This window comes from Platalea leucorodia (genome assembly GCF_965183815.1).
Source record: "Platalea leucorodia genome assembly, chromosome: 1".
NCBI classification, from domain to species: domain Eukaryota; kingdom Metazoa; phylum Chordata; class Aves; order Pelecaniformes; family Threskiornithidae; genus Platalea; species Platalea leucorodia.
Window position 1 is genome coordinate 167,970,176 of NC_138823.1, and position 27,827 is coordinate 167,998,002.

Sequence of the window (27,827 nt, forward strand, 5' to 3'; positions counted from 1 at the left end):
TCACAGTTGGTACCAGTTGAATTAGTGCTTACTGGAAAGCAAACCACTTTGTACCAAGAACTGGGTCAAAACAGACCTACTGGGCCTTGGCTGCAACGACAGCTCTGTGTGCAGGTGAAGCCATCATCAGAGGAACTCCCGTTGGCAGCTTTGGGTACTATATATACTTTTTTTTTAAGAGAAACTGAGAACTGATAGTATTTTATTTCCTTAAAACACAGCAAGTTTTCTCCCCAAAACAGCACCCTGTTTTTCCATGGCATGTTCAGAAGATCCTAAAATACTCTAAAACACAAGAAAATGGAGATGAAAGAAAAGCATAACAATAATCAGAGTAGAGAAAACAGCAACCTTGCCAAGAATTGAACAACGGCTCCCTAACACAGAAATAGCACAGCTAAAGCTCCTTACCTGGAATCATATCGCTGGAGACCCAGTGTGACCGTGTACGATACCACTCGCTTCCTATTATAGAGGTTCACCCCGCTGTACTTCCCAGGGAGTCCGAACAACAGATCTGCAAAAACACAGAACGAACGAACCATGAGGATAACAACAAAACAAACAAAAAAGATGGGATACAAGAGGTGTTCCTTGGGAAGAATGCTGAACGAGAACTACTGTTCTTATAGGAAGCACTTTCTCAGTGCTCTGCTGAGACCTTATCGATGTGGATAAAGACCCGATGCAGGGGAGTAAAGATGATGGTGCATCTCTTCTCAGCGGTGCCCAGTGAGAGGACGAGAGGCAATGGGCACCCATTAAAACACGGGAAATTCCCTTTAAATGCAAGAAAAATCTTCCTTCCAGTGGGGAAGTTGTCTGTCCTCATTTTCTTCTTCCTGACCTGTCTGTACCAGATGAGGCCTGCCCTCTAATCCCAACCCAGGAGCTCTCAACTAGCTCATCGCTCGTGCCGCAGCAAAGCCCTCCGCGTTCCCGCTGCTCGTTCACACACAGGACAACTCCTCGCCCTCCCAGCCTGTCCTTCCCGAAGCGCCTGTGCCTCCCCACGGCAGCACTCCAGTACCGCGAGCTGCCCCACGTCACCTCTGTGAGCTGGATGGGGTTGTAGCCCTCCAGCTGCACGCACCCCTCATTCCTCCTGCTTGCTCCCCGTGCTGTGTTAGTGCACAGGCACGTCCAGCGGGCACCCAATGTGTCCCTCGACAGAGGAGACAGGCATTACCTTTAAGGATGCAGCCAAAGAAATCCTGGGACACTTGTTTTTGCGCATGTCGGTGTGTGACTTGAACCAGAGGTTCCAGGAAGACTTTGCATTGCAAAGGACTATTTAATGTTTCTTCTGTTAATCTTGTGCGCTAAAACGCAGACTTAAAAAAAATTATGCATCACGATGAACAGCACCACTGCTCTCAGGAATTCCCAGGATATTGCGGACCCCTGTCTTGGGTGTGAATGAGCGCTCCAAGAGAGGCTCCATATGCCCCAAACCACAGTGTGCACGCACTCTGGATGCTCAAAAAATAACCTTTAAAACAAACTCACTTCTGGGTTACAAACCCCCTGTTCAGACACGTCATACTGTAGGCTTCCTGACACCTACAAAGTTCCTTTAAAACCAAAGGAGCAGCATTTCCTCCGGCCTTACAGAACCACTAAACTATACGATCCCAGACATGGTCAGACTTATTTTTTTAATTAAGAGAGAAAAATACTTTCATGATATCCAGTGTCAACTCGGGGAATATGCAAGCAACTGCCAGTGAAGGCACAAGAGGGAGCAGGATGAATGTCCGTTTATCTGTGACAATGAGACAGGCTTTGAGTAGGACAGACAATAGCGTGAGGGAAAAAGAGAGGCTGGAGCGTGTGTAGCGTACAAGGAACAAAATGACTTGGACAAGTTACCTGCTATTTTTACATCTATGGAAAGCAGTGTGACGGAGTGGAATTACTTACCTTCCACAAATACAGAACAGAATTCAAATTCAGATATAAAATGAGAGATGACATATATGTGGTAGCTTCGTTCCAGATGCTGTGAGTAGCAAAACGCCACCCAATTTGGCCATAATGGCAATCTAGATGTTGGAGATACCAAGGACAAAACAGCAATGCAAGCGGCAGGCATTTCTCACAGCTTCTTTGGCACTTCAACCTCTTACCTTTGAGAGTAGCTGATGTTTGTAATGTCTTTGGTTCATGCTGGTAGATGGTTTTGATGATATCTGGGTCAGCATTGAATCGCTCTCGGTCGTTCTGCCAGAAGTTCCCTGGAGACAGTAACAGACAGCCGTGTTCGGGGAGCAGATTCCGCAGCTTCTTGAGGCCAGGCAGAAGATCTGTTACCTGAAGGCAAACTTCTTCCAAGCTTTTGACACCAGAACTGAAACGCAAACGAAGATTAGACGCTGCCGTGTATGTTGCGACTCACAAACAAAAGGCAAAGCTGCCGAGATGAATACCCCAAGGCCCTGCACCACCACGGTACTGCTCTTGTTCGTCAGAACTAAGGACCAAGAGACTCGGGGCGCAGCCCAGGATCTCGCTGTACAGGCGTACCGGCTCCAGAACCCCACGATCATTTCTCTGCATACCGTCTGGCCACTCGGCTTTCACTCTTCACCCGTCCTAGGCACCACAATTTTCAGTTCCACATTTAAGATGCCTCCAGACTACCGAGAAACTATCTCCCTGGAATTCTTCTTCAAAGACCTTAAACTCCTCTGCATGCTTCTTTCCACATATGCGATGGGCCATTTTACAGAAATCTTTATTAGCCTTCCTGAGGTGGATCATTTAAGGTGTATAGAGGGCTCTAAAATGTACAAAGGATTCAATATCTGCAACTGTGCAAAATGTTTTCAGAATTCCTCTGCATTGTATGGAAAAGCAAATGCCTTACGGGTTCAGAAGTTAATAGAGGTGTAACTAGTACGAAACGGAACTTGCGTTTGTTCCCAAACTTCATTTTAACCCAATTACATAATCCTTATCAACTAGTAATTCAAGCAAGACTCAACTTGGGCTGACAATAGGATCTGACTGTGACGGTTTAGCGACAAAACCTGTCAGCACGCTCTCTGGCTAGACAAGGAAGAGCTGCTGGTCCAAAAGAGAACAATTCCCTCAAGGTGATCCGGGCAACTGGTGGGATGTGCACAGGAAGGGTGTATTTAAGAAAGGCTAAGTTAAGATACAAGAGACTCGCCTTCCCTGGCCCCAGTCTCGCAGTCTACAGAGCTCCAGAAGACAAACCAGTTCAGGTCCTATTGTAAATGCCTTCTCTAGAGGAGTCTGAGTGACTACAAAGAGAAAACATGGAAACCAACTGCTGATGATCTGAGTCACGTCTTTGCGAACACTCCCTCCAGAATCTATATTCTGTCACTATATGGCAAGCTACCTAGAAAAGTCACAGTTATCAAAAGAAAATACTAGAAAATATGCTTGAAAATACCGTGTTTATAGGAACAGGAGCTTTCTGAAAGATAACCTAAAGGAACCGATGCAGTGATGCCTCCAGTAATAGCTCCAGGAAGAGTAAGACAACTATTGTTTTGTATTTCAGCTTTAGCTAACTCTGAGACGTAACAGCGATACCCGTTTATACTGCGGATACGCCTGTGTAGGTTCCTATTTGTGAAGCAAACGCACACAGCCAACGTCCCTACCAGTGTGCTGTGGATGCAGAGAGCGATACCAGAAAACACAAACTGAGCGAACTATAAATTTCAGGTCACTGCTGACTTTTTACAAATGATGACTGCTCAAAGTTTCAGTGATCTTACAGCTGATGAAAATATAATAACCTTCTGTTTCTTATCCTGTTTCTTCAGCTCCTTCTGTACCATTTTAGTAGAAAATACTGCTCTTTTCATATTAAGAAAATCAGCTGCACTTAACTTGGATACTGACAAAAGCAACTGACAACAAGGAATTCCATAATGACTTCTGAGGTCATTTCAGCGTTTATCTCAAAGTTAGATGTTTCCTGAAATATCCAAGTCCGTCACCAAAACGGGAGCCCTTATCCCAAGGTTTAGGTCTAAGCGCTTAAGTCTCTTTCTTCTGGTACGTTTAATTTTGCCTCCATGCTGCATCACTGTTCATCAAGGGCAACCCCAAGGGGAGATAACGAGGAGACAACACGCGTCCTGGGAGCAAGTTGTTTCTAACTTGTAACTGGCAACTGTACACAGATTCCTATCTGAAGTTAGACATATGATAAAGGAGGAGATGAACTGAAAACACAGAAGGAATGTCAGTGCCAAGGCTTTGTGAGCCGGTAGGAAAGAGCAACATATTTAACAGCATAAATGGCATTTCTAAAAAATTACCAAAGCGAGAGCAGGCAGCTAGCTTGCAAGGCATGGTTTAAAAAAAAGGAGAATTCATCAGGTAGAGTAGTAAAGTGGACGCTCTCAAAAATGAAGGAATGAAGGATGCTATCAAGGAAGTATGAACGAGCAGTACATCTTCCCTACGTGTGCGAGTTAGAGGACAAAGAATGAAGAAAGCTCCTGGCTGAAAAGCTAGGAGATGATCAAAGACTCTAATCTCACCATTTTTCACCACACTTGGCCTGTTCTCAGCATCATTATTCTCACTGAACATCGACAGGCAAGTAGGGAAGCATTTCTGTCCTTAGGAAGTAAACCCAGCCAAGAATTTGACCACAGATAAAAACGTAGAACTCGAAGGAAAACTTATTTAAAAAAATAAACAGAGGCAAGTTAACACGTATAAAATGCATTCTTGGTTTACAAAGAGAGAATGCCGAACTAATCTTTTCTTTAAAATGCCTAACTTCTTGGAAGGGGAAGGCACAGCAGATGTCATCTACTTGGGCCTCAATAAAGCCTTCGATGCAGCACCGCACAGCAAATGCTTTAGTTCACAGGAAAGACACAAAAAATAGCACAAAAATTGTGAGGCGGTAAGGAACGAGGTTAACAGGAAAACGGTCGTGGAGCTGCTGAAAGGGGAAACACCAGCACTGAGGAAAACAGAGCGGAATTTCTCACAGACAGTTCAGAGAACCTGGATTATTATATATTTTTGTTAATAACTTCAGATTAAGATACAGAGAGATCTGCCAATGACACAAAATAAAGAAACACTGTTAATACAGAAAAGGAACAGAGTATCTGAACTGGATGACGCGAGGGCTGGAATAGATTTAATCCCCTTTCTATTAACAGTACAAAGTGCAAGACCATGCACTTGGGGACTAAAAAGAGTTTCTGCTCTAAGGTGGGAGCTCATCAGCTGGAAATGACAGAGAGGGACACGGAGATGTTAATCAGTAATTTCACAGCGTGTAAAAGTGATGTGACTGGCCATGAAAAAGGACCTGCAATCTCGCTGTATTTCAGGAGAGGCATTTCCATGGAAAACAGCACACAAATGAGACTTGTCCAAGAATACTGGGTACAGTTCGAATCTCCCACGTTCAGGAACGATACACTAACAACAGCGGTGCCAAGAGAAGCAACCAGGATGACAAACCGAACACAGCGCCGTCTTACCAGAGTAAGCCAAGAGTTTCATAGGTCTAGCTTAACAAACAAGGATTTGGGGTGGGGAATACAAGTTCTCCCCGTAAATAACTGGAAGCAGAGGAAAGCTATTTTTGTACAAAGACTGCGTCAGGACAAAAACAAGCAGGTATAAACTGGTCCTAAATATAGTCGAAGTGGAAAGTCAGAAGGTTCCTGACCATGTGAAATTCTAGAAGAGCTTCACAATAGGCACGGTGGGGCCAAATGAACCTGCTTTAATAGGAAGCTTGCGTGCTTACGAAGGGGTTATATGACGCTGCTATCTGCTGTAACAGGTACAACCTTGGAGGACCCTTCCAGACCCCTCTGCCTAAGACTCTGACTGGAAGATTCCCGACAATTATCAGTGGCTAGAGGACAGGCAAGTTCTCTAGCACAAAAGCTAGACTGCTCTATGCACAGGATGGATATGCTGTCGCTTGTTAGCAGTGATCTCTCATTTTCTTTTGAGAATCTTACAAATTCAAAGCTAATAATCAGACTTACGAGGCAGTAATTTAGAAGATGGGTGTGTCCAACAGCGGGCAGTCTACCTTCTACACAAACGTTAATGAACAGTAATTACCTGTCTCTCAGGGCATGGTTTCGAATCTCCTCCACTAGCTGGAAGACGCGGGACAGTGGTGAACGAAATACATCAACAGCAAGGAAGTTCTTCTGCCATGGGGAGACGGTGGCTTTCACAAAGATCTGCTGAATGTAGGCCACAGGAGCACCAACATACTGCGGGGAAAACCAGGGGGAGAATGAAAACACAGGGTGAGTGGGAAGCTGCTTAGCAGAATTAGACCACAGCTTGGCAACTTTTCAGGAAAGAGTTTGCCAGACTATATTTTCCTTTCCCGAATTAGAGGTGAAACATGACAGTACTAACCTAGCAAGAACAAAAAGAGTCTGTTTCTCAAAGAGGCAAAATGCCACTGACCATTTTGGCATCAGTCTGTTGCACTGCTTTGTGAGGCAGAGGCTCCCAGCTCCTGCGGAATTTGGTACCGGAATGAAAGGCAGGAGCAGGGACTCGCTGCCTCTCGCAGATGCCTCTCACGGCACTGCGGTTCCCCCAACCTGTGCTGATTCTGCCGTGTGCCATTTAAACCTTCCTGGTCTCTGTGCCCAGGGTGCTGACCCTGCTCTGGGGACCGCAGCGCTGACGTGCCGTGGCAGCCAGCACTTTTGTGCTCTGTTAGCTGAACTAGGCAACAAAGCAGAAGGGAAGATTTAATCAGCCAGCAGCAGCCAGAGTTAACAGCACAATGCAAAAAGCTCTCAGTGACACCAGGGAGTGTAGAAGGCGGCAAATGATTTCAATCACAGTGAAAAGAGCACACATGGAGAGAGCAGAGAGCTGGAAGCATCAAAAGCATTAATCCAACAGGTAACTTCTACTTAAGAGAGACCCTGGAATGAAAAAGAACAATGCAGGTTACAAAGGATGACTTTAGAATTGGACCAGGCTCTCAGCCTTCTTGGAAAGCATCAGGGTTCCAGTTTGCTCATGCAAAAGAAGAGTTAATTCCTTACCCCTAACCCTTAAGGATATAAGTCTAGTTTACCTGCATGATACATACCAGCCAATTAAAAAACCAAACCAAACCAAACCAAACCCCACCTTTAGATTACGCCCAAGTCCCCAGGTTCCTCAAGCATCCCTACACTCCCTGGACCACACTGTAGGAGCTAGCTCCACAGCCAGAATCTGTGGCTGTCTAAATTCTAATTCAAATGAAAAACTCTTGCATGTGACCTTAAGAAAAAAGCCTATGTCTTGGAGGTGAAGCCTAGACTACCTACATCATCAGAAAAAACCCTGCTAGATGCAGTATTTTAAAGCCAAAGGAGAGAAAATTGCAGGCGCTGAGGAGCTGGGCAGTCTGTCTTCCACCTCCAGGCCAGACAGACATTTCCATTCTGACAGCTCGTTAGTGATCTTCAAAGGATAAGCTGGTTGATAAGCCGGAATCCAGATCCCTCCAGAGAGAGGCTGACAACACCAAAGCCACCATCGTAATTACTGGTAGCACCTCCACAGACAGTTGCAGCAGTGAAGGCTGACTAAATCCTATTTTCACCCTTCAGAGGAGGCCAAGGGCAGGTCCATGAAGCGGTGTGTGTCAGCAGGAGGCTCATCCTGCTGCTCTAAAACTGCCTGCCTTCGTAGGACATTAGGAAATTGGGGCCTGTTATGCCAGAACCCACCATTAAACTTATTTAAAACCTAATAATGCTTTAAAAAGTGTACTACTCGCATTATATAAAGTCATCCTTGAAAAATGGGCTCTTAAACAGCATTTCAAAGCTTTTAAGCCTTGCAAACGCCTAGCATCCATTTTTCTGATAGAGCAAGACTAACACAAGACAAATACAGCCTAAACTTAGCAGTTACACAAAGCAACACGTCACCAGAAATACTTTCCGCTGACTGCAGTAAGGGGTAGGTAACACAGCAGGGATGTTTCACCATCTCATCTCCCCCCTGCACACCCAGCCACCCCCGCCGCAGGACTCACCCAGTCGGGACGCTCGCCGAGATCCCCGTGCTGCAGACGCGCGTCGGGAGAGGGCGGAGAGTAATCCTTCACGGGGGTGCTGTACTCCACAGGTCCTGTTCCAGGCAGCGGCAGCTTCAGCAGCGGGTAACTATGGTTAAGACATAAGCAAGAAACATTGTTTTGTTTTTTTTTAACTAGGCTTTTAGACAGAAGAGCTCGAAAAATGAATGAGTCATGAAAAATGAGCCCACTCCAGCTTAATCCAACCTCTGCAGGACAGGAGACGCAGTCGCAATGCAAGAGGGCTTTAGCTTCCATAGGAACTGTTGGATGTATTTCCCCAACACAAGAGATAACGCAACAGAAAATGCTGGGAGAAAAAGAAGGGAAGTTCTTGCAGGACCCCACCTGAATGACTCTCCATCACCTGAAAGTCGGTAGTGCTACAAACATTAAGCACAGCCACGTCTCAACCATTCTGCAGCCCGCACAAAAATGAGACATTCGTTGTATTCAGATGGCTGCTTTCCTGACCCAAACCCTACACTAATCACCTCATTTTCTTCATTAAGATTTAAACTATTTCCAACATTTGTCATTAACTTCACTGGTCCTCAAAGGGCTTTTAATAGTAGCAATGAGATGCCAAAAGAGCTACGAAACATTTATCTTCTTGCTCCTTTGCTACTACAATCTTCAGATGATTGTAGCAGCTATCCCACGACAAAGACTTCAAACTATTTGAAAGTTGAGAAACTGAGGTTTCAGAGAGTTTGGAATAATGTTTTCAGCTCCAGAGGTTCTCAAAAGTGATTAAAACCGTATCAGAATTGAACTGGTGGAAAAAGCCAGACGGCCGTTACAGAGACATCGACCAACAAGTGGGAACTGTCAGCACCAAAATGAACCGGAGACCCGAGTTTCCTGGGCTTTCTGACCATGTAACTTCTGTCTTTTTGTCGTCTGATGCACAACCATCTATCAGGCCTTCAATTTCTGACGTGTTTTCCCGTTTATAGCTGAACTTTTCTTGCAATATTGCCAGAATAAATATAAAGGCCTTGGGATTGTTTTCATGCAATACTCTGCCCCCTTGCTCGGGATTAGCCTGAATCATCGAAGGCCAAGGAGGGGACAAGCAACAGCTAAAGACAAGGCTTCAGGCTGAACAACCAAAGGCTGAAAAAGAACAATGAAATCAGAAGCAAAGCTTGTCGGATTTGCTATTTTATTAGCCTGACAAAAATACAACGGCTAATTATTATCATTTCACTGCGCAATAGGAGGGAAGAGAAAAAGAAATAATAAAATCATGTCGTAATACACCAGAGGTGAAAATGCCCAGCGCAAGGCACAATCCGGAGGCGCAGCACAGCCTCTTCTCTCCCAGAAGCGGCAATCAGTTTTAGTCCCTCTGAACGACACGTAGCACCAGCTCGTCACAAAAGATCTGCTGAAAACAAAAGCCTGGGGGAGATACGCACAGCACCCATCCCGCGCCTGACTGAGGCCGAGACAGACAGAAACTAAAATAATAAAATCGAGTATATCTGATAAACAAAGCAGAATGAGTTGAACAGGTGACCGAGGAAGAACGATTTTTTCACTACATTATTTTGATGTTGATGCCTGAGTAAGTCCAGAAATCTAAGGGAAACACTTCAGATTCATGCTACGCGCTTATCCAGAGGCGGATCTCCCTGTGCAGTCACCCTCGGTTTTAAGGAGCCAGAACAATAAGCTTTTCTAGAACTTAACTCATTTAGAGGCACAAAATCTAAGCAGCCAGCAGGCACCAAGTGAAGGGTGATGGAAGCACCGAGCTCTTCTGGACGCTGACCGTTTCACAAGTCCCTTTGCCTAGCTTAGCGAGATTCCTCCAGCTCTGCACACAATCCTACCTTGAGAACGCTTTCAACTCTTGCTGTCTTTCAAAGCAAAAACACCCCAAATCCTGGCAGAGGTGTCATGGATTTTTTTTTTCACTTCCTGAAGACCTGCTGGGATGCAAGGATTTTGCCCTCTTACTAGCTGCTAGGCAGGGAAAACTATTTTCTGTAGCCAGAGGTGGAAGTAATTTCAGTGGGTGCAATGAGCTGGCCTACAGAAGCAATAAATTGCCACCTCCCGGGAAGACGACTGTGTCCCTCTGTCCCAGTCACCCACATCTAGCCTGGGGAAGAAGCAGCCACCCTTCCTCATCCTGAGTCCAGCGTGCGCGGCGGGGAGACCAGAGGACCTCCAGAGGTGCCTGCCAGCCTCACCAGCCTGTGCTACCACAGCTAGCCCAGTGGAGGCCACGAAAATGGTGACGTGGCAGGAGAACATGGTGCAAAAGGAGATACTGGGTTAACTGGACTCATCCAGCCTGGAGGAGACTGAGGAGGGAATCTAAAACGCAGTCTTCAGCTCATTAATTAGTGGTTATAGTGAAGGTGACCCCAGACTTGTCTCGGTGGTGTACAGGGAAAGGACACAAGCTGCAGCAAGGGAAATTCCAATTAGACGTAAGTAAAAAAATTCTTCACAATGAGCCATAGAATCATAGAATGGTTTGGGTTGGAAAAGACCCTTAAGATCCTCGAGCCCAACCGCTAACCCAGCGCTGCCAAGGCCACCACTAACCCATGTCCCCAAGCACCACATCTCCCCGGCTTTTCAATCCCCCCAGGGATGGGGACTCAGCCCCTGCCCGGGGCAGCCTGGGCCAGGGCCTGGCAGCCCTTTGGGGAAGGGATTGTTCCTAACACCCACCCCAACCCTGCCCTGGCGCAGCTTGAGGCCGTTCCCTCTCGTCCCAGCGCTTGTTCCTGGGGAGCAGAGACCGACCCCCCCGGCTCCAGCCTCCTTTCAGGCCGTTGCAGAGAGCGATGAGGGCTCCCCTCAGCCTCCTCTTCTCCAGGCTGAGCTCCCCCAGCTCCCCCAGCCGCTCCTCCCCAGCCTTGTGCTCCAGCCCCTGCCCCAGCCTCGCTGCCCTGCTCTGGCCACGCTCCAGCCCCTCCATGGCCGCCTTGGGGTGCGGGGCCCAGCGCTGAGCACAGCATTCGAGGGGCGGCCTCACCAGTGCCCAGCACGGGGGGACCATCCCTGCCCTGCTCCTGCTGGCCACACCGTTCCTGACACAAGCCAGGGTGCCACTGGCCCCCTCGGCCACCTGGGCACCCTGCTGGCTCGTGTCCAGCGGCTGTCGACCAGCACCCCCAGGCCCTTTCCCGCCGGGCAGCTCCCAGCCGCTCCTCCCCACGCCTGCAGCGGTGCCTGGGGTTGCTGTGCCCCCAGGGCAGGACCCGGCCCTGAGCCTCGCTGCCCCTCACCCAGTTGGCCCTGGCCCAATGAGAGCAGCCAAACACTGGAAGAGGGACCAGAGTAGCTGTGGACTCTCCATCATTGGAGCTATTCAAAAGTTAACCAGACAAGGCTCCGAGCCTAAATTTGGGGTTAGCCCTGCTTCGAGCAGTGACCTCCATCATCACAGACCCCCTGTGCAGAAGGGATGTCTGGAAGGCTCCGGTGCAAACTCCTGCTCAAACCAGGGCCAACAAGAGCAGGGTGCTCAGAGCCGTGTCCAGTCTGGGTTTGACATCCCCAAGGTCCCACAGCGGCTCTGGGCACTTATTCTAGTATTCGATAACCCTCATAATGAACACTTTTTTCCTTCGATCTATTCAGAATTTCCCCTCTGTCCATTGCCTCTTGTCCTTCCACTGCGTACCCTCAGAAGAATCTGCCTCCACCTTCCCTACACCCTCCCAGTAAGTAGTTGTAGGCCCGCAGCAAGATCGCTCCTTAGGGCTGAAGATACTCAGTCTCTTCGGCCTCTCCTCCTCCGTGGTACGCTACCGCTCCCCACTCCAAGACATGCTCCAGTATGCCAGCGCCTTCCTCCCACTGCAGAGCCCCAGGCTGGACACAGGACTGTGGTTTCCCAAGGGCCAAACAGAGGGAAGACTCCCTTCCCCTCAACCCTCTCGGCTACGCTTGCTGGTGCAGCCCGGGACGCAGTTGGCCTTTCTACCTGACTCACGTCCACCTTGTCCTTTGCTGCAAAGCTGCTTTCCAGCCTGTCCTGCTCCAGGGGCTTACTCCATCCCCGGTGCAGGACTTTTTGCCTTTGCTGAGCTTCCCGAGGCTCCTGTCAGTCCATCTTCCCAACCTGCCAAAGCGGCTCTGAATGGCAACTGGGCTTTCCACCATACTGACTGCTCTCCCGCGTCTGGCACGATCTACAAACGATCTGCTCCCTCATCCAGGTCATTAACAGCGGTGTTAAATAGACCTCGCCCTCGCTCGAACTGCTGGCAGAGCTGCGGGAGCAGCAACTTGCAGCAGAGGGACAGGAGACCAGCTGGGGAAGGTGAAGGACCTCCATTTCCACAGCTGTCTGCAAAATAACAACCGGGCTGTCATCACAGATGTTTTGCCAGTATTGAGCGTGTCACATCAAGCAATTCTGGATTCCGCTATGCCCTTTCTGTGCTTGAGGCCACAAAGGAAGGCCTTAACAGGCCAGCTTACATACCACAGAAACTTGGGAAAAAACATATTTCTGTGTTTTTAAAAAAACTAGCCTCTGGAGATGGTTCTCGGTTGCTCCACCATGTTGGTTCTCAGCCAGCAGTACATTTACATCTGAATAAAACCACCAAGAAACGTGCCTGTTGCCAGAGTGGAGTGGAGATGTATGTCAACCCCTCTACTATCGGAGGATTTCCTCCTGCTCAGGTACCGGCTGTTCACAGTAGCCTTGGCTTTAGCCACAGAAGCTACCCGAGAAGCTGGGAAGGAGGAACATTCATCCGAACAACAGCAACTTGTACACGGCTTCCAGTTGGCTCGGGGCTACATGAGGCCTCGGAGGAAGATGCAAGACCTGACAGGCTGCCTGAGGGCAGCTAAGAGGAAGGTTAGCTGAGAATCACCTATTTGGGGTTTCTGTTATTAAAAAAAAAAGGTTAATCTTCTGTAGAGGGGAAGAAGCAAATCACTCCCATCCTGAAGTGCAAGCCACCTCCCAAAATACCGGACACAGCAACTCCTAGCTCCTTAATGGCATTTTTGAATGACCAAGATTTTTGTTTTGTTGGGGTTTATTTTTCATGTTAGGATTTTCAAACTTGTCCAAAAAATTTGAAAGTACACACAAATGCAATGGAGGAAAGAGTAAATGGCATTTCTCGGAAAACTCAAGGGCAACAAAATGAGGGGAAAAACAAAAGGGAAATTTTTGATGGAAGAAAAAAAAAAAAAAAAAAAAATCGAGCAATGTCTGTGCACTGCTGAGGACTATGACCTACTGCGGCTGTCGGAGAACCAAGTCCCATATTCCACCGTCCTCTCCAGGCCTGCGCTCAGGGTAGATCTGTTGATATCTAAATCAACTTCAGCATTTCCCTGCAATTCGACTAAATCATGAATATGGAATGGGATTTATGCTGTAGGAAAAGATCTATATGCTCCCTCCAATCCATATTTTTAGCCTATCCCTACAGTAGGCAAGGAAGAGGGAAGCGGCCTCTAGCACTGCCGTTATTCAAACTGTTTGCCTCTTGCTCGTGCGACGCAAAACAGCGTTAGCTTTTCTCCACCCAGTCTGAAGTTTTCTGCAGGTCACATCGATGGGCTCCTTCAGCTTCCTCCATGCTTTCAGGCTGCTCGGCCAACAAAAGCCATGTTGCCAAGTAGGACATCGTTCTCTTCATTTCCCCATACGCTAACGAGTCCCAGTTCTAATACTCATCACTGTTAAAGACAGCGAGACATAACACATTTCAGCCATGGCTCTACTCTCCTAGGTTATTACCTTCACTGGGAGCAAGAGCTTTTGTCTTTGGGGATATTATCTGCGTATTTTGAAAGAGAGTAGATTTAGATGAGACATTAGGAAGAAATTCTTCACTTTGAGGGCGGTGAGGCACTGGCACAGGTTGCCCAGAGAAGCTGTGGATGCCCCATCCCTGGAAGCGTTCAAGGCCAGGTTGGATGGGGCTTTGAGCAGCCTGGTCCGGTGGAAGGTGTCCCTGCCCACGGCGGGAGGGCTGGAAACAGATGATCTTTACGGTCCCTTCCACCCCAAACCATTCTGTGACTCTATTCTATGATGCTGTATTTTACCGAGAGTAGAAGAGCTGTGGCAGCCGTGGTATTAGAAGACGCTGATGCGCATCCATCAGGAACAGGACTTCCTAGCAGATTGTTTGGCACACACAAAAAAAACTGGAGCCATTTTTGATTATAATCCACATTTTCAGCAGCTATCTTCAGAGAAAAGGCCCCAGAGGAGATCCACTTTTAAAAGGTTAAAAAGGTTAAAACAGACCATGTAGCCTGTACACACCTATGTTTAGCTCCTGCAGTCCTTATCGCAACATGATCTAGCAGCGCAGGCTGCTCGTGGTATTGTTTTGCAGCAGAGCTCAGGAACAAGACTCACTATTGGGACTCTCCAAAAGCTCCCTCATCTTGAGCCAACTACAACATAAATACACGTCCCCGTAAGGGAAGCAGGGACATATTTACTCGTATCACAGTGATATTGGAGGATTCATGTTTGTGAACGGTTTTGCGAACGTCTGATGGAAGAACACACAAAGTACGCATTCTAGATTATACTTGTTCTAAGTTATTTCAGTCAGATGCTAAAACATTAGTCTTGAATTTAATTAGCCTTATACAGGCATGTAATACCAGCTGATCTAGTCAGTGATACCCGAGACAGACTGACAGCAGGGACAAAAAAACCGGACAGACTGAGAAAGAACCACCCAATGATACCAAGAAAGTCACTACTTCAGGCATCAATGTTAGAGCATCTTTTAAGTAGAGAGACTTAAAAAAAGCAAACCAGGAGCTGCTGCTGAGTTGTCAGAAGCATCCTGGCCTCCCACAGACACTAAACGCTGCAAGGACTGCGAGATGTGACAGGCCTAGGTCCCTTCCACGTGCACTTCTTACCAAACAGGAGAACTGCTCCCAGTCAGTTACAGGGAAGCCATTTCTAGCACTCAGGTTTGATTCTCCTCACATTCCTCTTTGTTAAGAGATTTTTTTGACCATCAGGGAAAGAGGTGAACAACCAGAACGGAAAGGAGAGAGAAAGAGGGGAAGAAAAGTAGGATCTAAAACAGGTGACAGGAAAGCTCAGAAACAAGTCTGGGTTTTGAGAAGGGTTATTTTTAGATGATCATGTAACAGCACACCCTGACACCCTTCTGCAAATCCAAAATAAAGGAAAAATAGATCATGTATAAGTTGGTGTTGCTGAATGCAAGCAAGAGCGCATTTTAGTTACCAAGCATGAGGTAGGTTCGAGCAAAAATGTTCATCCAACTACTTTACATATTTCCAAGACAGCCTGGAGGGCCAAGATGGAGAACTGCCAGGTCAGCCCGAGGCAGCTGGCAGCTCAACGGAACTGCAAACCCTACAATTGCACATTCCTCCTTCACAGAACCAAAGTGGAGATCTCCACCACCCCAGAACAGGCTTCTGCTGGTGAATACGAAGGAAAGTAGAGAGCTGCCAGGTCTTAGATAACAGGGAAAGCGGTGATACGTTGCCTTAAAATAGCTACCACCTTCATTTTGCACACTGTAGAACAAGCTTTTAGCCTGTTTCCAGCCTAAACTATCTATCACAAAGATAGAACAACCTGAAAACCCATTGCTAACGAGAGATCTGAAATCTGATAAAAACAGTCTTGCCAGTGGGTAGAGAAGGCCAGATATCTGGCAGCAACAGTTCCCTCGTTAGCCTTGGTAAGCACATAAACATTACCTGTTTCTGAATAAATGATGTTTGCTTTGCACCGTTCCCCTGACAGGGCCCTCAAAAACTGGCACTGCAAAAGTAAAGATTCCCCTTGCTCTGTGCTGCCAGTTTCCTCTTTTCTGCAAAGCAGAACAGAGGTCCTGTTACACAGAACTCGCTTCTAGTTTCATCATGCGGTCCCACAGGAGACTGTATTCTCTGCGGATCTGGAGCATGAAGAGTCTGACAGCAACTCAGCTCCTCTGGTTATCACACAAGATAGTACAAGCCCGTAAGGTAGCGAAATGTTCTTTTAGAAAGAAATATATGCATGCACACGCACACAAAAGGGCTCTGGTTCCAGCCAGTTCTACAGTTCTTTAGTAGCAGAACCTTCAGTGAAATAATGAACACCTGCAAAGACTCACCCGGGTTAATTCTCCTAAACCTGCTTCACAGAGTCAACCGCCTGATTTTAAACTCTTTCCTTTAACTAAAACCTACTCTTCAGTACCACACAGAGGTTTCAAATTTACCCTGATTACCAGATTTATAGGTATCATCTGTTCTTCTCTGAGCTGGGGAGGAGGAACTACTCTTGTGTCAGACAGGCTAAAGTGGCACTCTCATTCCACTGGGGGGGGAATAAAAATGGGAACACTCGGGTAGGTTTGTCCCTGTAAAGAACAGGAATGTTTCTTAATGCAGATCCATTTCAGTGGGATGATGAAAATGAATGTCACCTGCAGAGGGATACATAGTAAAACAAGAAGTGAACTAACAAGCCCTATAGCTAGTTCAGCAGAACCCCCCTCTGAAGTGAAGACTAACTTGGATTTTCAGACTTTAAGACTATAGAGTAAGAATGAGTCATAGGAATTTTTGCTTTGAATATTTATTAACAAAAACAGATATGCTATGTCTACAGGTGACATTAAAATAGCATCTACACAAAATATTTCCAAGGTTAAAGACAGAATACATTCCAACAGCCTAGAACAGACACTCTGTGGTGACTGTGCTACCTGATCCCTGGCACCCGACCCTTCTACAACAGGACAAACAGCCGCGTGTTAACTCTTGTCACATCGATTGAGAACCAGAACTGATGCTGGGTAAACTGTGGACCATGTGGTTTATTTCAGCTTTTAAAAAAGATATCTGAAAACAAAAGTGGTCAAGTTTGACTGAGGTGTGGGGGAGGAAAACGAGAACAGCTGAGTTCATTTCTTCTGTAGCAAAGTTTCACAAGCTTTCCTTGATTCTGGGTGCCCACAGGTGCAGAAGAAGAGAAGACTCTGTTTAACCTCTCTCCCTTTCAAGAATTCAGGATGCAGGATCCACCCTTGCTTTAACAATACAATGTATTTATTAACCATGTTTCAGGCTGAAGATGACAGAATGCTTCCTTTTTGCTCTATTACTTTCTCTTTTTTCCACCCACTTCTTCAGGGACAGGGACTAACCTTCTCAGCAACACCAAGGATGTTATTCGCTCCTTCCCTGTTGATAAGTCAGCACGAAACCACTGGATCACTCATGGATCTCCCTCCCTCATTAGAAAGGCATAGTTCCTATTACTGAAGCGGTCCATGCTTGTTTCAGACACTGATCTGCATTACTACGCAAACAGTGCTGAGGGTCTCTTACCAATCATGTTAGACAAACACCGCCTATACCAGCTTCTACCCTGAAAGCAGGCCTTGATTTTTTCCACCAGCTTCCTTCTCCAAATTTCAGCACATTTCTCACTTTTTGCAGTGAGGTGGCTGAGGTGAATCAGTGAGATCCGTCCTAAGAAAACGGAGTGCTTCAGAAGAGTACCAACAAATTAAATTCCAGCAGTACATTGGTGCCAAAGACCATTACTCAGAGCCCTCCCAGTACGACTGCAGATGTGACACTTTGTGGCCACCAGCGAGTTCCTGCCCCCAGCCAACAGAAAGCTCCCACGGGAGGTGGCCATCCGACAGCTCCCGTAAGCCACTGTCCGCTGCGGCTCCTGCGGACAGCGCCCAGCCCACCCCGTGCGCTCAAGACGCCCCACCACTGCCAGTTTTGCCTTCTGGAAGGGTGTTCAGATGGATGTTGTTTAAAAGAAATACACATACAGCCAGCTGTGCTGGGTCAGAGCAAGGGTCCATCTGCCCAGCAGCCTATTTCTTACAGCGGCCCGTAGCAGACGCCTAGGAAAGAGTAGAACAGGGCAAGCGTACAATGCATGAAATGCCCACCGCACAACATAGGCCCAGGACTTAACTTCAACCTAAAGTGAGTTAGTATATTAGCTAAAAATTCGTTTTCCCAAATAATTGCTACAACACTTTTGAAGTTTCCTGCTCCACCCCATAGATAGCCAGCAGACATCAAGATGCCTGTTGATCACTGTGGTTTTCCTGTCATTTCATACCATTTTATATGTTCAGGCATCCTGATTAAAAAAGAAATTATAGTCCTTTTGTTGGCCTTGGCACCCCGCCCCCCCCAAAAAACTATAAAATTTTACTACATCTGATGAGAAGACTTGTTTAGAAGGATTCTAGTGCAGTACAGCCTGAAAAGCTACTGAATATCTCGCTCCAGGTTTACACGGTCGTAGTCCCTACCCGTTTGTTAAGGGATTAATGTTCAACAGCTATAGTTGCACAAGCCACAGAGCTAAGAACTGTGTGCAGCCACACACCACAAATATCAGATTATTCCAGACAGCGCAAACAAGGAGGCGGCATCTCGGACTTCTAAGGATATTTATCGAGTGCTCACTGTAGAGAGCAGCCCCTGCATTTGAGCTCCGGCAAGAAAATACCCAAATTATAGTACAAGCCAAGGAACCTGAAATACAATATACTTGGTAATGTAGTTCCATTGTAATTGGATATAATAAGTTTTATTTCTTGCTTTAAATGAATGAACGATACGTGGACTGCAACTGCAAAGCTACCCGGCCTCAAGAAAACAGGAGTTACTCTCAAATCACTTGATAGCAAGGATGTGTGTTCCCTTCAGCACCACCTCCTTTTCCAGCTTGGAAAAAAATGGGAGACAGAAGGATGGAAGCAAGGGGGGGAAGGGGGCACTTAACACCTCGATACATCAACACGACTCTTACACCGGAGAAACTGAAAAGGGAGCTTAAAAGCAATTCTCCTAAATCGTTTTGCATTGCACAGCTCCTTTACAAACTTCATAGGCAGACTGAAGAGCAGAGAGACAGAACGACGGACAGTTGAGGCTGGAGGGCAGCTCTGGAGGTCGGCTCGGAGCAGGGTCAGCCACAGCAGGCGGCTCGGGGCCATGTCCAGATGGCGTCTGAGCATCTCCAAGGATGGAGCCTCCACCACCTCTCTGGGATACCTGGTTAACAACCTTAAAGTCTTTCCTAACGCATAAGCAGAATCTCCCGTGTTTTAGTTCGTGGCCGTTGCCTCACGTCCTGTCACTGGGCACCCACCGAGTGGTGAGCCTGGCTCCGTTCTCTTTACACCCTCTTTTCACATATTTATATATGGAGATAAGATCCCCTCTCAGTCTCCTCTTCTCCAGGCTGAACAGTCCCAGTTCTCTCAGCCTTTCCTCACAGGAGAGATGCTCCAGTCCCTTCATCATCTTCATGGCCCTTTACTGGACTTCCTGGACTAACTCCATGTCCTTCTTTTACCGGGAAGCCCAGCACTAGACCCAGCACCCCAGTGCCGAGCAGAAGGGAAGGATCGCCTCCCTCGACCTACCGGTAACGCTCTCCCTAATGCAGCCCAGGGTACCACGGGCCGCCTCTGCCATGAGGACACAGAGGTGGCTCCTGCTCAACGTGGTGTCCACCAGGACCCACGCCAAGCTGCTTCCCAGAGAGCTGACCCCCAGTCTGTACAGGTGCCCGGCGTTATTCTTCCTTTTACATTTCCTTGTGCTGAACTTCACGAGGCTCCTCTCTGCCCACGCAGCCATCTGGTGTATCAGCCACTCTTTCCAGTTTTCCACTTTCCAGTCCATGAGGGATGAAGTTGGTATCATACGCAAACTTGCTGCGGGTGCAGTCTGCTCCATCATCCAGCACAACAGTGAAGAAGCCAGACCTCAGGCTCAAGCTAAGACGACTTGAAGACCTCAACCCAAAACTAAACTTCCAAGAAGTATCTGGGAGCATCCCCTGCACGGATGTCCTGTCAGAGTTCAGTCTCACCACACTGAAATGCTCAAGTGTGGAAGGGCTGCACTCTGGAACAGTTTTGAGCTAGTTAGTAACGCCACTCCTCAAGCCGGAATTAACACCTAGGTAACATCAGTTAATACGGAGCAGCTCAGAACAGGAATTGAAACATCCCCAAAAATTGCTCCTAAAGAGGGAGCACTTTAGCCACACTTCAATTTTTTTTGCCAAGGTACTCCTGCTCTCAAAGGGTGTCACAGTAGTTTTAAAACCCTGTCTCTCCTAGGGCCATTATTTGCTTTTCTGCTGAGTTACTGAAACTCATTAAAGAAAACAGACTATTCACTTTACGCCTGATGGTGTCTTGGACAAACTTCTGCAGCCTAAAGGCAACCAATAACCGCAGAGTCCTCAAATACCGGCACTGAGTAACGCAGACACTTCCACAAATACCCAATTACCAGTAGCTAATCTGCCAAAGACAACCTGGTTTGAAGCTTCAGGGACTTAGTGGAAACACCTTAATTCACAGCACTCTAAACATACGACTACAAAGGTGGACAGATCCAAGTCCTGACCGAGTGGGCACAAGGTCCCCAAGAAGAATGAGGACAGCTGCTAGTAATCCCAGATCAGATTTCCTCCTGTCCGGGAAATCCTAAATTTAGGAAAGGGAGTAAGCATGCAGTTTTTATTTTGATCCCTCCCAAAACGCAACATTTGTATGGATAAACACTTTATACTGAAGCAGTTGTCTTGCATTCCTGCATTTACCCCCAGGCAACAGCACCTGGAAGATAACCGAAAACAGGAGCCTAATACCACTGGCAGCTCTGAGAGGCAATTAGCAGCGAGAGTGCTGCGGCACGGCGACTCAGGGCTCACGGTGGGACTCTGTTTTGGCTAACGCAGGCCTGACATGTGAAAGCAGCATCCAGCAAAGCCGAAGTCAAAAGACAGAGCCGTTACTTGCAACCATATCAACAAAGATAAATAGAACGTAGAATCCACTTGCTTGGACCTTGTAGAAGCTTCATATTTCTACAGAACCAGAGATCTGAAAATAAAACTGTTCTCGTTGACAGTTACAAGACTTCATATGAAGCAGTGCAAAATCAGGAAAGCAACAGCTCGATTGCTGCTCACAACCTGCACGTGTCATAGGCATGAGAAGTGATCCCGCAGGTTTTCAATACATGAAAATAATCACTTTGATAATCTTTTAACAGTAGATGTGAAAGAAGTCTGTCTTAGCGATGCTCCAATAAAAATTTATGTCTGTGTCTATATCAACACAGGTGGAGCTTTTCTAAAAGCAGGGGAGTAGAGCACATCATCACACAGGGTTTATTTTGACCAAAAGAGACAAGATACTTAGAATTAAAACCCTGACAAGGGAATCTGTCTGTGCACAAACCTGAGCACAAAAGTCTTCCCAACTCCGGTAGTAATAATGCCTCCCTGGAAATTATTAAGAGGCCCATGTAACGTTTCTGATCATGAAAATATTCAGCTGCAACTCGTATCCAAATGAGAGTCCATAAGGACAGCAGGGAATTTGAAAGAACAAACACCAAATGCATGCCAAGGCAAGGGCTGAACGGAGAGTACAAGCTTCAGGGAGAACAGAATAGGCAAGTATGGGGAGAAAGATCAGCTTTCCTTCTCCCCGTTTTTACTTCATGGTTTTGGAGTCCACCACCAGGTGTTTGGGGATTACTTTCATCTTATGTACTGCTTTACTTCACTTATTCAATTCGTTTTTACTATTTACTTATTAAACCACATGAAAATACTTCATCCCTGTCTTTTCTTTTGTCCCACAAAAACAAATGACAAAAATCTATTACATTTAAAAAAAAAAAAACCAAAACAAAAACCAAAAAAAAAGAGCTTCTGGGGTAGCCCACAAGACAGGGAAACCTGAACACGTTCAGGGCGTTGCTATGAAAACCCCACAAAGCAGCAGCACCCTGTGACACCAAGTACTTTGCGTGACTTACCAGCAGGCCAGAATACAGAGTCCAGTAAAGAGGATGATGGGAATGGGGTAGGAAGCACACAGCAGCCCGTGGTTGTAGAACGCCCGCGATATCCTCTCGCGCAGTTTTTCAGTCAGGGTCATCCTCAACTGTCGTCAACTAGTTGCCATCCCGGAATACATCAGGGGGTCGGGCAATGCCAGCATGTGCAACGCTTCAGCAAAGGCACTGTATCCAGCTAGAAATTGAAAAGAAAGCAAGCTCGTGAGCAAAATAAGTAAATAAAAGGCAAATAAACAACACCGACTTGTGTTAGAAAGACTTCCAGCATTGTACCTCCTCAGAAGAAAAGGGAGAAAGAGACACGGAGTGCTTGTTATGAGCCCACAGGCAATTTGATCAAATGATGCGTTTTTGCCTAGGGGCAGGAAGGGCAGAAAATGTAAGCAGAGAGCGAACACCAGCCGAAGAGACGTCAGGCACCGCTGCCGTGAGCTGCTGGTCAGGGAGGACAGGCGGGAACGGAGCTAGGAACCAAACCGTCTGAAAGGAAGGAAGAAAAGGAGCTTAGCAGTAAAAGAATTAAGTAATTCGAGGAGATGCCAAAATGCCAATTAGAAAAGAAGGATTGAGGCTAGCTGTCAGCAACGTGCTCTTAAGGGAAGTGCTCTTGGACACCGACTGAAGCGCTTTCAGTGCTTTCACTATTCGCAACACACCAGCAACAAGAGGAGAGACCAGAACAGGCTTTCCAGCTACGACAACCTAAAGAAAGTTATTTTTGCGTGGGGAATGAGGGAGGGAAGCACAAGTAGCCACAGTTCAGAAGACTAAGCCAGAGTACACCACACAGTAAAATACACTAATGCGGATACTTCTCATCAAAATGTATTTTGACTTGACCGTAAGACTTACGACTAGGCTGTTTACCAAGTGCAAACTGAATTGCAGATGTCAGAACCGGTCCACTTAAATTTGCAATTTGATTTACAAAGTATAAAAAATTCAATATAAAAAGCCCTAAGAAAAGGTTAAGATAATACATTAAAATAAAGCACAAATCAAATTTCTAGGAAAGATGGAGCAGAAGAAACCTACCCTCTAGCTTTTTTTTTTTTTTTTTAAATCTCAGGCTAAACGCAAAGCATGCGGTGCACAACGATGTTCTGAGAAGTGAAAGGCTTGAATGCAAGACAGATTTTTTTTTTTGTACAGTTCAAAGCTATGATTATCCAAGATTTTTATATTTTTATCTGAGAGGAAATAAATACATTTTTCCTGGCTTCTCCAGAATAAGACTGGGACAAGAAGAGCCCCAAAGCATATGAAATAAGTCATTTTGTCCACAGGAAAATGCCATTAAAGATTGCGCCAGAGAATTCAATACAAGCCCTAAGCCCCGGCTAGCCCATTAAAACCAGCTCGTCAGCTGATACTCGGAACAACTCACCTTCACCATCTTAAATGCAAAGACTATTAGAGGAGAAGGTCTGATAGGTTCACACAGGTAGGAAATGCAGTAAGGGCTTTTATACATATCTGGTGTAGGAATTCTGCAAGCCTCCAATATTTAGAGGCTGGGGGAGGTATCACAGGTGCTGTTTTGTTTTATATTCTTCCCTAAGCATCCACTTTCAGCTATGTGGGAGAGAGCATACAGAGGAAGACAAACCCTAAGTACAGCCATTACGCTTTTAATTTCAGATGAAATTCTATTTAATGCCCACAGGACTATTTTACAATAATCTACCTATTTCCCTCCCCCAGTAATGCAACTAAAAACAATCGAATTTTGAGCAACAGAAGCACCAGTATATTAGCCTAATGACCACATGGAAAACCTGGATAAATATTTTTGCTCATACCTTTTAGCAAGGCACTACATCTTTCCGTAAGAATCAATATCACTGTCTTAGCAGTAGGCAATTTCAGTTTGCCTGCAGTCCAGCACCAGCACGAACGTCCCAGGATCCGGGGCGACGGATGCCTGGAGACCTTGCAAGGCAAGGGGCAAGGCTGACAAGCTAGCCAAAACGCTCTGCGTCGCAGTCATGCGGAACAGAAAGGTTTTGTCTTCTAGTCACACAGAAAACCTGAAATATCACACCCCGCACAGGAACAGACACATGGTGTAGACGGATATGCTTAGAAGTTGTAGCGATCACATCGGAAGAGCTCAATTTTTAACCTTTAGTTTGTTTTGGTCCAGTGGCAAATACGACCTGCTCTAATCAAGCCCAAGACAAATATAAAAAAAAAAAAGACAATTAAAAAACATTCTAAAGGTGCACTGAAATCACCAGAAATGCAGACTTTCTATGCTAGGTCTCAGGAAAGTGTAGAAAAATGAACAAATTTTAATTTCAAATTTCAACGACAAAGCCATCTTCCAGAGCTGTTCATAGAGTGGGAAATAATGCAGAAAATCCCTGCATACCCAAGCCTACTACTCACACCAGACAACTGAAAATAATAATCAAAAAATACCTTTGGAATACATGGCAGTAACAGAACTGAAAATCCACAGTCTGTGTTACCAGAATTGGAAAGGAAGCTGCAAACAAGTATATCGGAACTGAAACATTCAGGGCTTCATCCCACCGGTGATTTTTCTCAGCATGAATATTGCTAAAGCTAGAAAGCGTTACGTTGGGGCTTACAGACAGATCGTATCCCTACTCTAAGGGGAGAGGGCAAAAAGCAAATATTAAATAATCCTTAAAAGCAAAGCCAATGCCGAGCACGCTGCAAAACCTCTGGTTTTCAGCACCCGGACTCCATGGCTGTCCCATTGCAACAGAAGATCTGATCCCTTGTGACGGGACGCAAACTAACCTGGCTGCCCAGCCTAAGCAAGCAGAGAGGGGAAAAAATGAATATGCTTCCTATCAGCCCCGTTTACATTAGTAATAATGTTTATGCACGCTGCAAGTGCAAGAACTGGAATTGGGAGAAAAGCTTCAAGCACTAGAAGGCAGTCGGACTAGATGATCGTTGTGGGTCCCTTCCGACTGAAATACTCTGCTCTATTCTAACTGGCCACAGGAGGAGCAGGGAGGGGGCAAAGAAAACCCTCCTTTACCTTAAAGTGCAAATAAAGTGCCATTTCTGATGCCCGCAGGTCTCTAGAGCGACAGCTCCTCGCTGTAACCAACCAGTGACCCAGGCGGCCACAAAAACTTGGGTGTTGCAGTCTGGAAAGAAACGACGGAGCAGATCTGACCTTCCTGTAGGGCTGGGTGGCAGGACTGGACCACCCCTTCCGATCCCTGTTCCGTGAGCAGCTCGGGAACAACACGCGTGTTCTGCTTCTGCGGCAGAAACACGCCACGACCTCACCTTCTAACAGCAACTGTGGTTATTAGCACTGCGCTGGGAGCCATTTCTACTAATTGCAAAGAGGAACACTGGTACTTACTTGCTTCACCTGACGTGAAGCATCAGCATTAAGAAAACATTAAGTATTCCGAAGCTAATATTTGCTTATTAGTTTTTGGGGGTTGCATATTAAATTCTGAAATCTTTATTAACTTTATGCTACAACAGTGCTCATAAAAGTTAAAACCAGGAGCCATTCCTATTCAAAGTCATTTTTGCAAGCAAAGATTAGCTCACTCAAAATAAACCCTCTGATTTTAGGACAGATGTTAAAGGAGAATCCATTCAGAGTGTTTCTTTCCTTTTGCATGACTGCAAATCCAAGACAAAGTTTGACTGGAAACAAGCAGCCAGCAGGACGTTTCCTTAACCCTGCAACACAATACGTTGCATTCCTGCTTCACTTCAGGTACGAGCGACAGACACGCCATGAAGTTCAGAGATTGATCATGGGAAACAAAAGCAAACGGCAGGCTTGAAAGAACAAGGTTTGGCTTTTAAAATCTCTTAATTTCCAAATTAAGTCACACATTAAGCAATTGCTTGGACTCTCTAGTCATTCCTTCCACTTACAGAAGCGTAAAACGTTGTTATTGCCAGGATCGCACAAATTCAGCCACACAGGGGTGTGATTTCAGTTAAGATGCTTTCCCACACACGCACATCCCATTCCAACGTTTTGCGTGGCTGCAGCACTTCCCACGGTCACTGTTCCCGGGGGCGGGATGGGGGAGCGCAGGTCCGGGAAGGGCACCCAGCACCGAGGTTACTCATCCACGCCTCGAGAAACAGATTTTTCAGTGCAGCCTTGACAAATGTTTCATATGAGACGCAACACAACGCTAAGGCCACACATTTGTCACAAACTGGAAATTCAGTGCTGCAGACAGAAAATAGAATTCGGATTATAACAAATTCGCAATACCTGGATAGTTATAGAGGAGTGAATTAATGTACCTTGTAAACAGACTCTTTTCCCCCATTCTTGTGTTACACAGAGGAGAAAAAGCAATCGCTGAAACAATCCGATTGTCATAGTGTAATCGGTAATTTGCTGCGAAGCACAGCAGACGACACTGTACAAGGGACTAAGCGCACCCCGCAATCAGGGTGCTGCCGACACGCACAGACCTAAGCGCACCCCGCAATCAGGGTGCTGCCGACACGCGCAGACCTAAGCGCACCCCGCAATCAGGGTGCTGCCGACACGCACAGACCACAGCTCAGCCATGCACGCGTACCACAGCTCGGCTGGCGACAAGGTCCCGAACCAGATCCTGAAAATCTTGCTAGCCTGCGACGAGTTGATGGAGTAGCATGAGCCAGGTGAAGGCGAGACGCCGGAGCCGGCGTCCTCCGCTGCCGCCCAGCGCCCCTCGCTCTCCGGCCCACGGGAGCCGTTCTGCTGACTCCTCCGGGCAGGGTTTTCAGACGGCCCGGCTGTTACGCCACGCAGGACAGAAAACCACAGAGCTTCTCAGCTGGAACGCTGTTTTCCTCTGAAGCCCCTTCCCTGACCCACAGACAGGAAGGGAAATATGACTAAAAACTGAAGTTTTCCCCTCACACCGTGTTACAAACCACACCTTTGTACTTTTTTGGGTGTACTACGTCCTCTGCCACACACAGACTTAAAAATGAGGTTCTCAAGTAGCCAAAAACTCTTCTCATACATATTACTGCAACACCAAAAGAAAGGCTTCTACCATCTCATCAAGAGAAAGCGCAATCATTTATTTGCTATTCATTCACAACGCAAGACGGGCAGAGAGAACATGAAATGCCCACACCACTTTCAGAGCCCCAAGGCCACCTTTTTTCCAAGCTGATGCTTATCCTGATCAGAAAGCGTGTTATGTTATATACCACTTAATTCATAATATACTCCACGCTACTGCCATAAGGAAAAGCAACTTTTCAATCGGAATTAAGCACCAGCATCAGTGCTCAACAGCACTGCTTCACGCCACCGCCTCCCAGCCTCACCAGCCGTCCCCTCAGCCTACACCGGCAGAGCAGCTCATCCTCCAAACCCCTCTACAAACCAGCCCCGGCTCGCCCTAACTCCTAGCTAGCTGACAGCAGGTCAGGCTCTTTTATTTCCCACCTTTTGGAGAGCTGAACAGATGATTCGCTTTCTACTTCCAAAGCTTTTCTGTAAGGAGGAGCTGGCGGTGGCCAACTCTGCACCAGGTAACGCGGCTGCACCGAAGCCGAGCCCAGACAGCTTCGCAGACCTCGCAGCACGGCGGAGGTTGGCAGGGACCCCTGGAGATCGGCCAGGCTGAGCTGGGGCAGGTTGGTCGGGGCCGTGCCCACTCAGATTTCAAGTACCTCCACCGATGGAGACTCCACAGCCTCTCTGCAACTGGTTCCAGAGTTTGACCACGGTAAAAGAGCAGATGCCAAGGTGTTCTCCAGAGGTTAGTCCCCCAGCACGTTGTATAAAGCCTCTACACGGAAAGACTTGCACTGCCGCTTCACACAGGCAGCTGTGCTCCTTAAGCACACATCTATCTAATCAGTCTTAATATGACACTTTTGGTGGTTGGCCCAC

General features: G+C 46.8%; 1 protein-coding gene across 3 annotated transcripts in view; it reads right to left on the minus strand.

Moving 5' to 3' along the window:
- The window catches only part of SCAP (SREBF chaperone), a 67,776-nt gene that overhangs the window by 24,559 nt on the left and 15,390 nt on the right, over positions 1 to 27,827 (minus strand). For all 3 annotated transcript variants that reach the window (XM_082323494.1, XM_082323492.1, XM_082323493.1), the window contains exons 2-6: positions 21,914 to 22,130; positions 8,036 to 8,165; positions 6,094 to 6,251; positions 2,130 to 2,350; positions 412 to 517 (exon numbers count right to left, since the gene is read on the minus strand). In XM_082323494.1, coding sequence (XP_082179620.1) covers positions 412 to 517; positions 2,130 to 2,350; positions 6,094 to 6,251; positions 8,036 to 8,165; positions 21,914 to 22,035 — 737 coding nt within the window. In that variant the 5' untranslated portion in view covers positions 22,036 to 22,130. The remainder of the gene's footprint in view (positions 1 to 411; positions 518 to 2,129; positions 2,351 to 6,093; positions 6,252 to 8,035; positions 8,166 to 21,913; positions 22,131 to 27,827) is intronic.